Genomic DNA, 12422 nt, shown 5'->3' with positions numbered 1-12422 from the left:
TTAGAGAAGGGGGGGGGGGGGGTAAAATAGACTAACTTCTAGCCTAAGCTACACCCTCCCTGCAGTAAGTGGGAAAACACCCACCACCCCACAGAGGAGGTTAGAATGGAAAGGAAAGCTCCATTCTCTCTAAAATTGCTCTGCCATTTATGCTGCCACCTGCTGGTGAACCAGGCATATTACATTATAACAGTTACTTAATAGGAACTATGAATACACATTCTGCAGGACCTGGAAATTAATATGTAGGAGGACACGTGGTTAACCATAGGAGATAGTGGCGAGGTGCAAAGGTGGTAAAGCTACTCTGGGGCGTTACACATCTGTATATCTATCTATCTATCATTTATCTGTATATCTATCCATCTACGTATCTATCTATCTTTTATCTATCTAATATCTATCTATCGATCTATCATCTATTTCTCAATCTATCATTTATCTGTATATCTATCCATCCATCTACATATCTATCTATTATTTATCTGTATATCTATCTATCCATTTACATATCTATCTATCTATCTTTTATCTATCTATGTATCTATCTATGTATCTATCTATCTACTGCACACACACACACACACACTTAATTCTGTAGGTGTATATGTGAGGGGGGATCTACTAGATGTCAGTATATAACTAATGCCATTTGCTAAAAAAGTTTATTTTTTTTCTAGAAACCCAGACACCCAGCCTGGTGGTGAGTTATTACTGGGCGGCACCGACCCCAAGTATTACACCGGAGACTTCAATTATGTGAATGTCACCCGTAAGGCATATTGGGAAATTCACATGGACCAGTAAGTAGTGGGCAGAGTGTGTTCTGTATTGTTCTCCTGTGAACGTCCAATCATTTGTATACGACCCAGTAGATTATATGAATATATTGCACAGCTTCTCATATGAAATGTAGAAAATCCCGAGTCCATGTGTCCTGTCACATCCTATTCAGGATCGCCTGCGTTTTCATGTATTCCTAACATGCACCGGGCCATCTTCCTCCCAGGTGTCCATCACCAGCCACAGGACAGCATACAGCACCCACCACACAACATTTCGGGCGGCGCCCCCATTGTCAAGGGTATTCTTGATAGGCTTGACAAAGCCCATGCACATGAGAAGCTATGCAGTATATTTATTACAAGTTTGCTATGTTAAATAAAAGACAAAAAGAGATATACCGTGTGATTGTCCTGAAAATACACTTCGCTGTGCTGTGATTATGTAGAAGTGGAGCTCCGTGTGTATTTGGACATTTTCTTCCGGTTCCAAGAAGTTCATATATATATATATATATATATATATATATATATATATACCAAGGAAAATATATAAATATATATATATAAAAACAAAAAAATCTTATATTCCAGTATGGGAAAATAAATGGCTGCAATTTTCTTTTTGGACAGTTGGTGGCACTGTAGAAGCCTTCATTGTCTCAAGAAACAAAGATTCACTGCTGTTAGATTTCTATAAGGGCCGTTCCTCAGCCGTGCCCATATTGCGGCCTGCAAACAGCGGGTCCCGAATATACGGGTGCGGAACAGAGGCATGGAACCCCACAGACTACTAAGGAGTGTCTCCGTGCCTCTGCACCGCAAAAAAATAGAACATGTTGCAGTGTGAACGGATCACGGACCCAATCAAGTTGAATGGATCTGGATCAGTCTGCGGAATCCATACGGATGTTGCCCGTGCAATGGGAACTGCAAATTGCAGTCCCCAATGCACGGACTGACCAAGCAACATCCGTGTGCATGCGCCCTAAGGGTGCATTTACACCACCAAGAAATACAGATGACATTCGTGTGACGTCCATGTGACATCTGTTTTTTTTTTGTTGAGGATCCATTGTAACAATGGCTATTCTTGTCTGAAGAATGGGACATGTTTTATCTTTTTTTTTGTGGGGCGAACATAGGGAAGCGGACAGCACACGGGTGCGCTGTCCGCATTTTTTGTGGCCCCCATTGAAATTGTGGATCAGATGCAGAGCAAAAATACGGTCATGTGAATGGGGCCTTGGGGGTATGTTCAGACAAAGCAGATTTGTTGCAGAAATTTCTGTGACTGAAAAACAGGTTCCATTCATCAGAATATGGTAAAGGCGTTCCGGTGAGCGCTGCGGCCTCTTCCTAGTCCAGTGACGGCAAGTTAATCGGTCACATGACCTTCAAGTGAATGGGCCTGGGCAGCAGTACCAAGCACAGCCACTATATGCTGTACGGCACTGTGCTTGGTGTGCCAAGGAGGCAGCAATGCTCACTGGGGCACCACAGCCTCTTCAAACAGCTGATGTGATGTCAGGTCTACCACAATCAGATACTGATGAACTATCATGGGGATTAATCATTAATATTCTACTCCTGGAAAATCCTTTTAATTAAACAGGAGCAGTGCTGCAGTACCACTCATGGCCACTACCCAGGGTATGGAGCTGTGCTGTTCTGGTACCTGTTCCAGAGCACAACAGCCGGTACAAACAGCTGGGACAGGAGGCCCCCACCAATCTATTACTGATGACCTATCGGAAGCATTGGTCTGTAAGCTGTGTACCAGGGTGGGCTCCCCAGGATACAGCAAAGTCACAAGCAAGGAAAAAAACTCCACCACCAGCTTTTGCCAAAAACAGAATTTTACTTAAACGTGGTAATGAACACAACCACAAGTGCTGCACAGCGCGGCTCCCTCTGATGGATGGAGGAGGAAAGCGTTGTAATTTACCTACTGGCGGGCACAACTAAACTGCCACACCTTACCTGTTATTACCCTAAAAAAACAAGAATAACTGTATGGGTGTGTGGTACGGGCTAGCCTGCGGTGCAGCACAACAGCTTACAATCTTACAAAGCTCTACAGGAATCCCCCTCCCATAACTGGTCCTGTAGCATGTGCCTGAGTATTCCTCCTGAGCAAAATGCCAGCCTGGCTTTAGTTTGTGGGAAGTTTCTCAGCTCTCCAGTGTGAAATGTCCCTTTAAGTTATGGAGTCCTTGCAATGAACAATAGCAACACTTGTGGCCTGACACAGAGACCCTAGCTAACTAACTACAGGACTGGTCTCAGTGTCTAGGCGCCAACACTGTAATGAGGTGCGTGCACGATCTTACCGACTGCTCTGCCTCCGCTTGTGACTCTGAACAGAACAAATGCCTCTCCAACAAGCATGTGGTGCCACAGTTTATGTAGCTTTGCTCCTCAGCTCTCATCAGCGTTCCTGGAAGCAATCCTCATTCCTCTGCTCAGGATCAGGGTCTTGGACACAATCAGCTTCATTTAGCTGCCGCTCTGGTCACGGATGTATGCTCTCACACCTCGATGCCATCAGATCCTCTGCTGACACAGTTCCTCAGTCTCAGCTCCCTCTAAGATGGCTGCTTCCATTTCCCTTCCTCTCCAGGCTCTGTGTAACTCCACCTCGCATTAATATGGAAATATATGCAGTCTGTAGCTGTGTTTAGGAAACAGCGGCATCTTGTGGCCAAACAGCAGAATATCAGTCCAGATCATTTAATTTAATCTACACAAACAGTGTTCAGACAAGGAGAGCTGTTTCCCCATCTCTCAATATTACAGTTCTTGAAAATCCCATTTAAAGACAACCGCTTGCAATTATTGGTTGAAAACAATAAGCCTAAAGCTATTACAGTTCTCCGCGCCGTGCAGGTGTATCAGCAATGCTTGTTCAGGGCAGGTTTTCACTTTGAAACATAAATGTAAATGTTTCCATTCACAAACAGCGACAAGAGATTTTTAAAACTGAGGAAAAAAAATTCTAAATATACTAGAAAGCTGTAGCAGGTCGCCACTGCAGCCAAAGACTGGCGGCAGCAGTCACATGCCGCTGTTTTGACTTGTTGTTGTTTTGACCAGTAAGTAGAGTGTGGTTCGGGGGATCCGTGAGGGGAGTATGGCTTTTTTGATTTTAAAGGGCATTTGTCAGCAGATTTGTACCTATGACACTGGCTGACCTGTTACATGTGCGCTCGGCAGCTGAAGGCATCTGTGTTGGTCCCATGTTCATATGTGCCCGCATTGCTGAGAAAAATGATGTTTTAATATATGCAAATGAGCCTCTAGGAGCAACGGGGGCGTTGTTGTTACACTAAGAGGCTCCACTTTCTCTGCAACTGCCACGCTCCTCATTTGCATATAATAAAACATAATTTTTCTCAGCAATGCGGCCACATATGAACATGGGACCAACACAGATGCCTTCAGCTGCCAAGCGCACATGTAACAGGTCAGCCAGTGTCATAGGTACAAATCTGCCGACAGATGCTCTTTAACAGCATTCTTAGCAGTTTTGAAATAATTTTGGGCTGGAAAACCCCTTTAATGGCGGCTATTTTTACCAAATGCATTTGTTTAATTGCTATGTCTTACCTGATCCCTATAGGATGAATGTCGGGGATCAACTCACACTATGCAAAGGTGGCTGTGCAGCCATTGTAGACACTGGGACCTCCCTGATCACCGGTCCAAAGGATGAAGTGGTCGCCCTGCAGAAAGCTATAGGAGCCGTCCCACTGATTCAAGGAGAGGTGAGGATTTTTTTAATTTTTTTTTTCCTGAAAAGCCTACTTAGATGAAGTATAAAAGGGTAAAACACTGCAGCTCCTCAGTTCTCATTAGCCAATACATAACACATTAAGCATATAAAGGGAAAAACTATCAAATAGCGATCACTGGGAGAGAGAATTTTCAATCAAGCTTACACGTTTCGAGTATTGCCGCTCTTAAACGGAGTCTGTCAGCAGTTCAGACCCTGCCAAACTGCTGAAACCACTTTTGCAGAGCTTTTATTATCAAGAGCAGTGAGAATATGAACTTTTGTTCTGCTAGGTTCAGTTCCTTAGGTGCACTGGAGGCGGAGTTTCACCGTAAAGTGCTCTCAGCTGCTTCACAGCTGCTACTTTCTGTTGTAAGTGACAGCTGTAGCATCGATACAGGAGACTACTACAGCTGGCATTAAGAGTAGAGGGAAGAGGGCATGAAGCAGCTCAAGCAGCTCAAAACCCATTGTATGCGGTTTTCCCATCACATACAATGGGGGCATATCGCTAGGATATGCCCCCATTGTCTGATAGGTGCAGGTCCCACCTCTGGGACCCGCACCCACAACGAGAACGGAGCGGAGAGAGCTGTTGCTGAAAGACCCCGGGGTCCGTCCACCACCAAGCGCTGCTCCCATAGAAGTGATTGGGAGCCAACGCGCGGCCCCTGCTCCCATTCATTTCTGTGCGGCAGACGGAAATAGCCGAGCCAGCGTTCGGCTATTTTCAGCGTCCCCATAGAAATGAATAGAGGGTGGCTGCGCATGCGCAGTGCACCCTCCGTTCATTTCCCTGCTGCGTTCTCATCGTAGGTGCGGGTCCCAGAGGTGGGACCCGCACCTATCAGACAACGCAGGCATATCCTATCGATATGCCCCCCTTGTCTGAGATGGCAAAACCCCTTTAAAGGGGTTATCACATGATTGATGTAAAAAATGAAAATCAGACATCATACAGTACATGACAATCTCTAACAAAGCTAGAACCAGCCGTGTACCTCACATGGATCCAGAGATCTCCCCATTCATTGCTCCAGTTGCTCTTCTAGATTATCTTTAGCCTGGCAGCTCAGGGGGCGTGTGCTTTCTGCTGCAGCGCTCTCCCTGTAACTGCCGCAGCTTCTTACAGAACACATGGCTGGTGGCAGTTGAAGATTTGAACTAAGCGCATTTAACCAGCTCAGTGAAAGAAAAAGAAAAAACAGCAGGTGGCGCTATACAGATGCATTTTATTGAATAACTCAGTGGCTATACTTCATTTTTAATTACATGCAATTAATCTGTGTGGCCATTCCGCAAATTAGAGAAGATGTCCTATTTTGGTCCACATTGTGGACAAAATTAGTCCTTTCTATTAATGAGAATGAATATGGAGAGAAAAGTATGGAAAGCTCTCAGAAGGTATACGCATTTTGCAGATCCCTGATTTGCCGACAAAAATACGGACACGGTCGTGTGTATGAGGCATTATACAGACAGCTTCTCCACTAACTTCATACACCTATTTTAAAATGAAGTACAATAGCGCTGCAGACTCCAAAAGGCCAAGGGAACCTTTGGAGAATTTTTTTATGATTGCATTTTTCACATTTTGAGCTAAAAATCATTTTTTTTAAACGTGTTTGTTAATAAAAAAAATTCTGCCATTTTTGAGACAGAGTTTTTTTTTTCAATTTGGTCTTGGCCATTTTTCTTATACAGGAATTAAAAAGCAGTCTGTGTGTAGAGTATCACTTCTCAGTCCTTCAGCTGACGGCTCATGTGAAACCTCATCTCTGATCTCCTGACCTCACAGACATTCATTATAGCTAAAATCTTCTCCCAAACTGATAAGAATATGGCTTCAATTTTATGAGGTCGGGAAATCAAAGAGAAGGCGTCACATGAGCTGTCAGCTGACAGCACTGAGAAGTGATACTCTGCAAACAGATTGATTTTTAATCCCTGTGTCTGAAAAATGTCCAAGACCAATTAAATTTATTTTTATTTTTATTTAGCTCAAAATGAGTAAAATGCAATGATAAAAAATTGCACCGAAGGTGTCGACAGTCTTTAAGTAATACTTTGTAATCTTAAAGAAATTGCAAGCTAAGGAAAAACCCCATTGTTTTGCAGTACATGGTACAGTGTGAGAAGGTCTCCTCATTACCTGTCATCTCTCTGAAGCTTGGAGGACTAGAATACACCCTGACAGGAGATCAGTACATACTGAAGGTAAGTTATTAGAGTTCCTGTTATTTGCTGGATGAGTTACTCCTGACCTACTGTAAGTGGTGCAGAGGTAGCACTGGGACCCTGGTGCCCAGGAGGTACAATAATTTCCACATTGACTTTGGCCACACCTTGAGCAGAGAACCCCAAAATCACAGTGGGTAGTAATGGAGAGTACTTCTCCACCATGGTTAATTTTTTGTCTTTTCTGATCCCCAATGATAAATGTATTGAAGTTGTGTGTGTGTGTACATATAAGGTACCGTAGATAGGTATTCAACGGAGCATTCAATGGGTAGTACAGAATGCACAGTTGTAACGTTACCATCTGAGGGTTAGGCCGGAGTTGGCAGACATAGACTGGAGCCAAATGGCTTTACATAGTGATGTGGATCCAGGGATCCTTCCAGAGCACCTGCTACTAGGAGTACCATATAGTCATACAATGCTACCTACCTACAAGTGTCCTGAGTATAGCTACCCTGACTCTTGTCCTATTCCAACAGGTGACACAAGGGAGCCATCAAATCTGTGTAAGTGGCTTCATGGGTCTCGATATTCCGCCTCCAGCTGGACCCCTCTGGATACTGGGAGACGTCTTCATTGGCCAATATTATACTGTATTTGACCGAGCTAATGACCGGGTTGGGTTTGCCAAAGCCAAGTGATGGAAGAACCACAAAGAATCCCAGAATTTCTGATCCTCAATGAACTTAATGCAACAACTACTGACGACCCGGCTTATGACAATGTACTTTGGTAATATTTCAGTGACAGCAATTGACTTGTTTTAGTTGCACCAAATTAGTCTTACATGGAAATTGCTTATCTCTAGTGATCAGGGGAAGAAAATCTAGTCAGTCGATGCCTTTGGACAGCTTATCCATCTGGTACCAGTAACACCTGGCAACAAAGGGTAAACTCCATTCTGGGGTGAAATGAAGTGAGATACTCTGATTGTTATGAGCAACGTTAATAGTTTTGTGGTTGTCTCTAGCCCTATGTTATAAGGATGTGTTCTTAATACATAAGAAGTAAAGATGGAGCTGTGTGTAACTTGGCTGTGATAGGACCTCACGAAAGCCAATGAAAGGTCACATACAAGGTTCTTGCAACTCTTTTTGTAACAAGTCAAGATAAGAATTTCTATGGTGTATGAGGAATAGATTGGCTAAACCTAAGAGTAGACTCATCTTGCATGTCCAATATGGCTTTATGTTAATAGAGCTACACGTGCATCTGCTGCCACCTTCATCCATGACAATCATGACTGGTCCAAAAAAAAGCTAAATTCCTCCTTGCCACCAAAATAAATAAATTCATTATTTGTAGGAAGATGGTTATCTACAGGGGCTCAAATGTCCCAAGAACAGATCGGCCTCCACTTGACCAGTTTCTTGTTCACATCTCCGTTGGAAGCTCCGTTCTGGGCCCCTGTTTCAGATTCCATCCAAAAGACCTGACAAAAAAGTCCTGCATGCAGGACTTTTTTGTCTGGTAAAAAAGGTTCCCAAACAGAAACTGAATTGACTCCATTATTGTCAGTGGGATCTGTTCAGCTCCATCATGTCAGCTTTGTGCCGAATCCGACACTTTGTTCTTTTCCATTATTAATGGAAATTACTAGCACCAATGTGAGCTCACTCTTACCTGAAATCAGCCATGTCATATAAATCAAATCAGTCAATGGTCTGATAGTTGAGGTCTCCAACAATTCTTGGCCTTTTTCCCAGTGGTGATGTGCCTGTTCTTGAAGGTTCTCCAACGCCCATTCATCTCAACGGAGAGCGACTCTTCTGCTCTTCACGGAGTGGAGACCACTTGCTCTCACAGGTGGTGAGGAGCTCACATCGGTCTGATATTTCTGACAAAAAGCAGAAATAATAATGAACATCTGTCCCATCCGATAACTGGCATAAGGCGTAACCACTCTGTAGAAACCATCCAAACTACTGGAAATAGGTCCTGTAGGAAACAGTAGCTTTCAGTTTCCTCACTTGTATGTCCTGTGTGCACTTCTCCGCTTGACCCATTTTAATCAGCATGTCATGTTGTATGTCCAAGTATATTATTCATTTTATATCACACTGGTTTGATCAATGATCACACTTTTAGTACCAACGTGGGTACAATTAGATTTGTAAGTACTACCGATCTGTGCATAAAACTATAACATACAATTGGTTTTGTCTTCTAGTCTGTGTGAGCCATAACTTATGTAGGTGAACAGTTAGTATTTATTTCCTATTAAGGGTAGGGTGGTCTGCGATTGGCGAAACTAAGATCAGACATGTTGAATTTAGAGTGCTTGATCTTTTCTAGTATCTATCCCTGTGGAAGTAAACACCCTAGCTTAGTCACTGCCAGCATGCATGTCTTATGTCTGGAACTGCTTTAGAAGGGCTGGAGGCTCTAGCCTGATCTTCTTTCCCACCAGTCCTTGTAGGACAAAAGAGGCACATTACCTTTTGGTTGCATTGCATTGTGGTGTAGGGTAGAAGATGAGGTCAAGAGCAGGTTCAGATATCTGGGGGAGAACTCAGTAGCCTCATTCTTGACTAGTAATTATTCATGCACCCCTTTAACACTCCAAGACCTTCATCTGTGGCTCTGATCCACTGGTTTAGAGTTCAAACTCCACAATTTGGGATTATGAACATGTTCAAGGACTTTAGGAGTAACTACATTCTACTGCTTTAATGTTCTTTTGCACTAGAAGTCATATGCACTTCCTCATCCTCAGCTCAGTGGGATAATGATTGATAGAGATGAGCAAATCAATCAATTTCTGTTGACAGCCACTTGCCATTAAAGGGGTATTTAGTAATATTGATGACCTATCGTCAGGATAGGTCATCAACATCAAATTGGTGGGGGGGGGGGGGTGACTCTCGATGCCCCCTGTCCGATGGGGCTACAGCGCTAGTCTACATTGTAGTTGGTGATGCAGGGTAATTATGGCTTCTTCTCCCATTCACTTCAATGGTGCGAACAGCTGTAATTACTCTGCACTACTACATTGTAGACGGGGTGCAGGTAAACAATGAAGAGGACGCAGCACTCACATGAGCGCTGCAGCCCCTTCAAACAGCTGATCAGCAGGGGTGCCAATAGTCCAACCTCAACTCTGAAATTGATGACCCTTCCTAAAAATATCCCCTTAAGTTATATTGGGTGACCTGACTTGCTGTGTTTGCTGTTGGCAAAATAAAGTAAAAAAATGTAAAAATTTTAAAAATTGGTTTGTCCTTGGCAGCAATTGCTTGCGTTGTTGGAAGCCATACTTATAGGCAGCTGGCAGCATTATCTTAAGTCTGTTAATGACATTATTGATACAAGGGTGAAGCCAAAGGTTCTTCATCCTAATGACTACTAGTTAAATGACAAACAATCGCAGCATCTCTTATAATACCATGAGCATCCGCAAATACTCTAAGAACTACTGTATTTTATTACTAACTTCTAATGAATTACTCAGAGGTGATCAAATCCATCAAATTAATTCAAGGGTTTAGCTATAGAAGGAGAAGAGGGAGCAGTTACATCCAGGTTCTGGTGCCTGAGGGGGTCCAAAGGTCCCTCTGATACATAAGAGGACACCAGGTTTTTACATGCAATATGGTGGGTCTCCATTACAGAATTTGCATTAGGGTCCAGGTCAAGACATGACTCTGATTCTGTACATTCATGGATCACACTTAGAACATTTAAAGGCTATGGACACCTTTGGGCAATTTTTATGATTACCATTTTGGGATTAAACTCCTTTTTTCAATTGGTGTTTATTAAAATTGTTCAGCCGTTTTTTAGATACATTCGGTTAAAAATCAGTCTGTTTGCAGAGTATCACTTCTCAGTCCCATCAGCTGACCACTCATGTGAAACCTTCTCTCTGATCTCCTGACTTCATACACAATCATGTAAGCCATTAGCTTATCAGTATGATAAGAGTTTACCTATAATGAGTTTGTTAGCTGTAGTTTATGAGCTAGGAGATCAGAGATAAGGCTGTACATGAGCCGTCAGCTGACGGAACTTACAAGGGACAGTCTGCAAATAGACTGATTTTTAACCGCATACATAACAATAACTGCTAAAAATTCTAATAAAGCCCAATTGAAAAAATTATTTTAACCCAAAATGGGTAAAATGTAATCATTAAAAAAGGTGTCTATAGCCTTTAAACATGTTCTACATGGATTCATAGGGTGTTCTGTATTGCCCAAGAAACTCCCGTTGAAGGCATCGTTTACATTGGTGATGGAGGCTCCGTCACAGATTCCGATAAAAAATCCAGACAAAACAGCACAGCATGCTACACCATCTTGTCCAGTAAAGTGCCAGGATCCCTGACCTGACAGAAACCCAACGGGCCCCATTGACTATGATGGTGCCCATTGGTGTCCATCATTCAGAGAATCCGGAGCTTCAGTTAATTTCCGTTGTTGCACTCCTATAGTGAAGCAGAAAGGAAAGAGTCAGCGCAGGTGTGAACAACGCCTATGATGGTGACCATGGTCCTGGTGTTACTGCAGCCTTCAGCAGATGACAGTAGACCACTGATCGTAGACTTTAGGTTCTTTTCAGCACCACAGACAGTTTTCATATTTTAATAATCTTTGATACGGCATTCAACCAAACCTGGATGTAGCCTCCAACAAATATTGTACTTGTTATGCCTGTTCTATGGCTACAATTTACAGATTTTAGATGTACCTTGAACGTTGATCACTCTAATGGGGGTTGATGGTGAAAGACAAGCTACATGGAGGTTCAGGTCTATTACAATATATTGAATATACTGATGTATACAAATGTCAGAAAATAAAGAACATCTTCCTATGATCTTAGTTGTCTGTGCCTTATTCACTGGTGTAATGAGGAAAATACCCCCCCCCCCCACCACCACCACCACCACTACTACCACCCAGAGGGACCTGACGAGGGAAGAATACCTACCTGTTCTCCGACACTTGGTTTCAGCTCCCTGGGTCCACCACTGTCTTTGCTGTGACTCAGTCCCTGCATGTAAGCCACAGCGGTAACATGTCACCGAGTGGTATGTCACTTCTGGATCTCCGGTGACAGGTTCCTGCAGCTCAACTTGTCTCACATCAATATCTAGAACCTGGACGACCCCTTTAACAGACACCTTCTGTATGCATGTCGCGATTTTCTCATTAGAAATGACTATTGTCTGCAAAACGGACAAGAACAAGACATAGTCTATAATTTGCGGAACGGCCTCACGGATGCGAACAGCACACTGATGGCATCTGTGCATGAAGTTCCTGCTGTGGACGGTTATTTGCGAGAGCATGCCGTTTGCGGATATGGACCCATTCACTTGAATGGACCCATATGTAAAAGTTTCCTGGGGTTTTTCGTGCTCAGTGCAGATCTGTCCATGTAATATGTTCCCCCAGTGTATCGGTGACAGATACACTTTAATGTAGTTGTTTGGTCACAAATGAACTTGTCTGGCTACAGGGGACAAGTAGTATGACATGGCGGTCATTCAGATGGATAAAAGTTAAATCCCTTTGATGTTCACTTTTACTTACCGTAGTTTACTGAGTTGACAATTTGGGAGCTTGAGAACTAATTACTAGTTTCCTGTAGCGTTGAGGTTTTAGTTTACAATTTAAAAA

General features: G+C 43.1%; 1 protein-coding gene across 1 annotated transcript in view; it reads left to right on the top strand.

The window, feature by feature from the left end:
* The window catches only part of LOC122920181 (cathepsin D-like), a 28236-nt gene extending 16620 nt beyond the window's left edge, over positions 1 to 11616 (top strand). The window contains exons 6-9 of the mRNA XM_044269447.1: positions 681 to 803; positions 4405 to 4549; positions 6676 to 6774; positions 7278 to 11616. Coding sequence (XP_044125382.1) covers positions 681 to 803; positions 4405 to 4549; positions 6676 to 6774; positions 7278 to 7439 — 529 coding nt within the window. The 3' untranslated portion in view covers positions 7440 to 11616. The remainder of the gene's footprint in view (positions 1 to 680; positions 804 to 4404; positions 4550 to 6675; positions 6775 to 7277) is intronic.
* The last annotated feature ends 806 nt before the right edge of the window (positions 11617 to 12422 follow it).

This window comes from Bufo gargarizans, chromosome 10 (genome assembly GCF_014858855.1).
Source record: "Bufo gargarizans isolate SCDJY-AF-19 chromosome 10, ASM1485885v1, whole genome shotgun sequence".
Lineage (NCBI taxonomy): Eukaryota > Metazoa > Chordata > Amphibia > Anura > Bufonidae > Bufo > Bufo gargarizans.
This window is presented reverse-complemented; position numbering and strand designations above follow the sequence as displayed.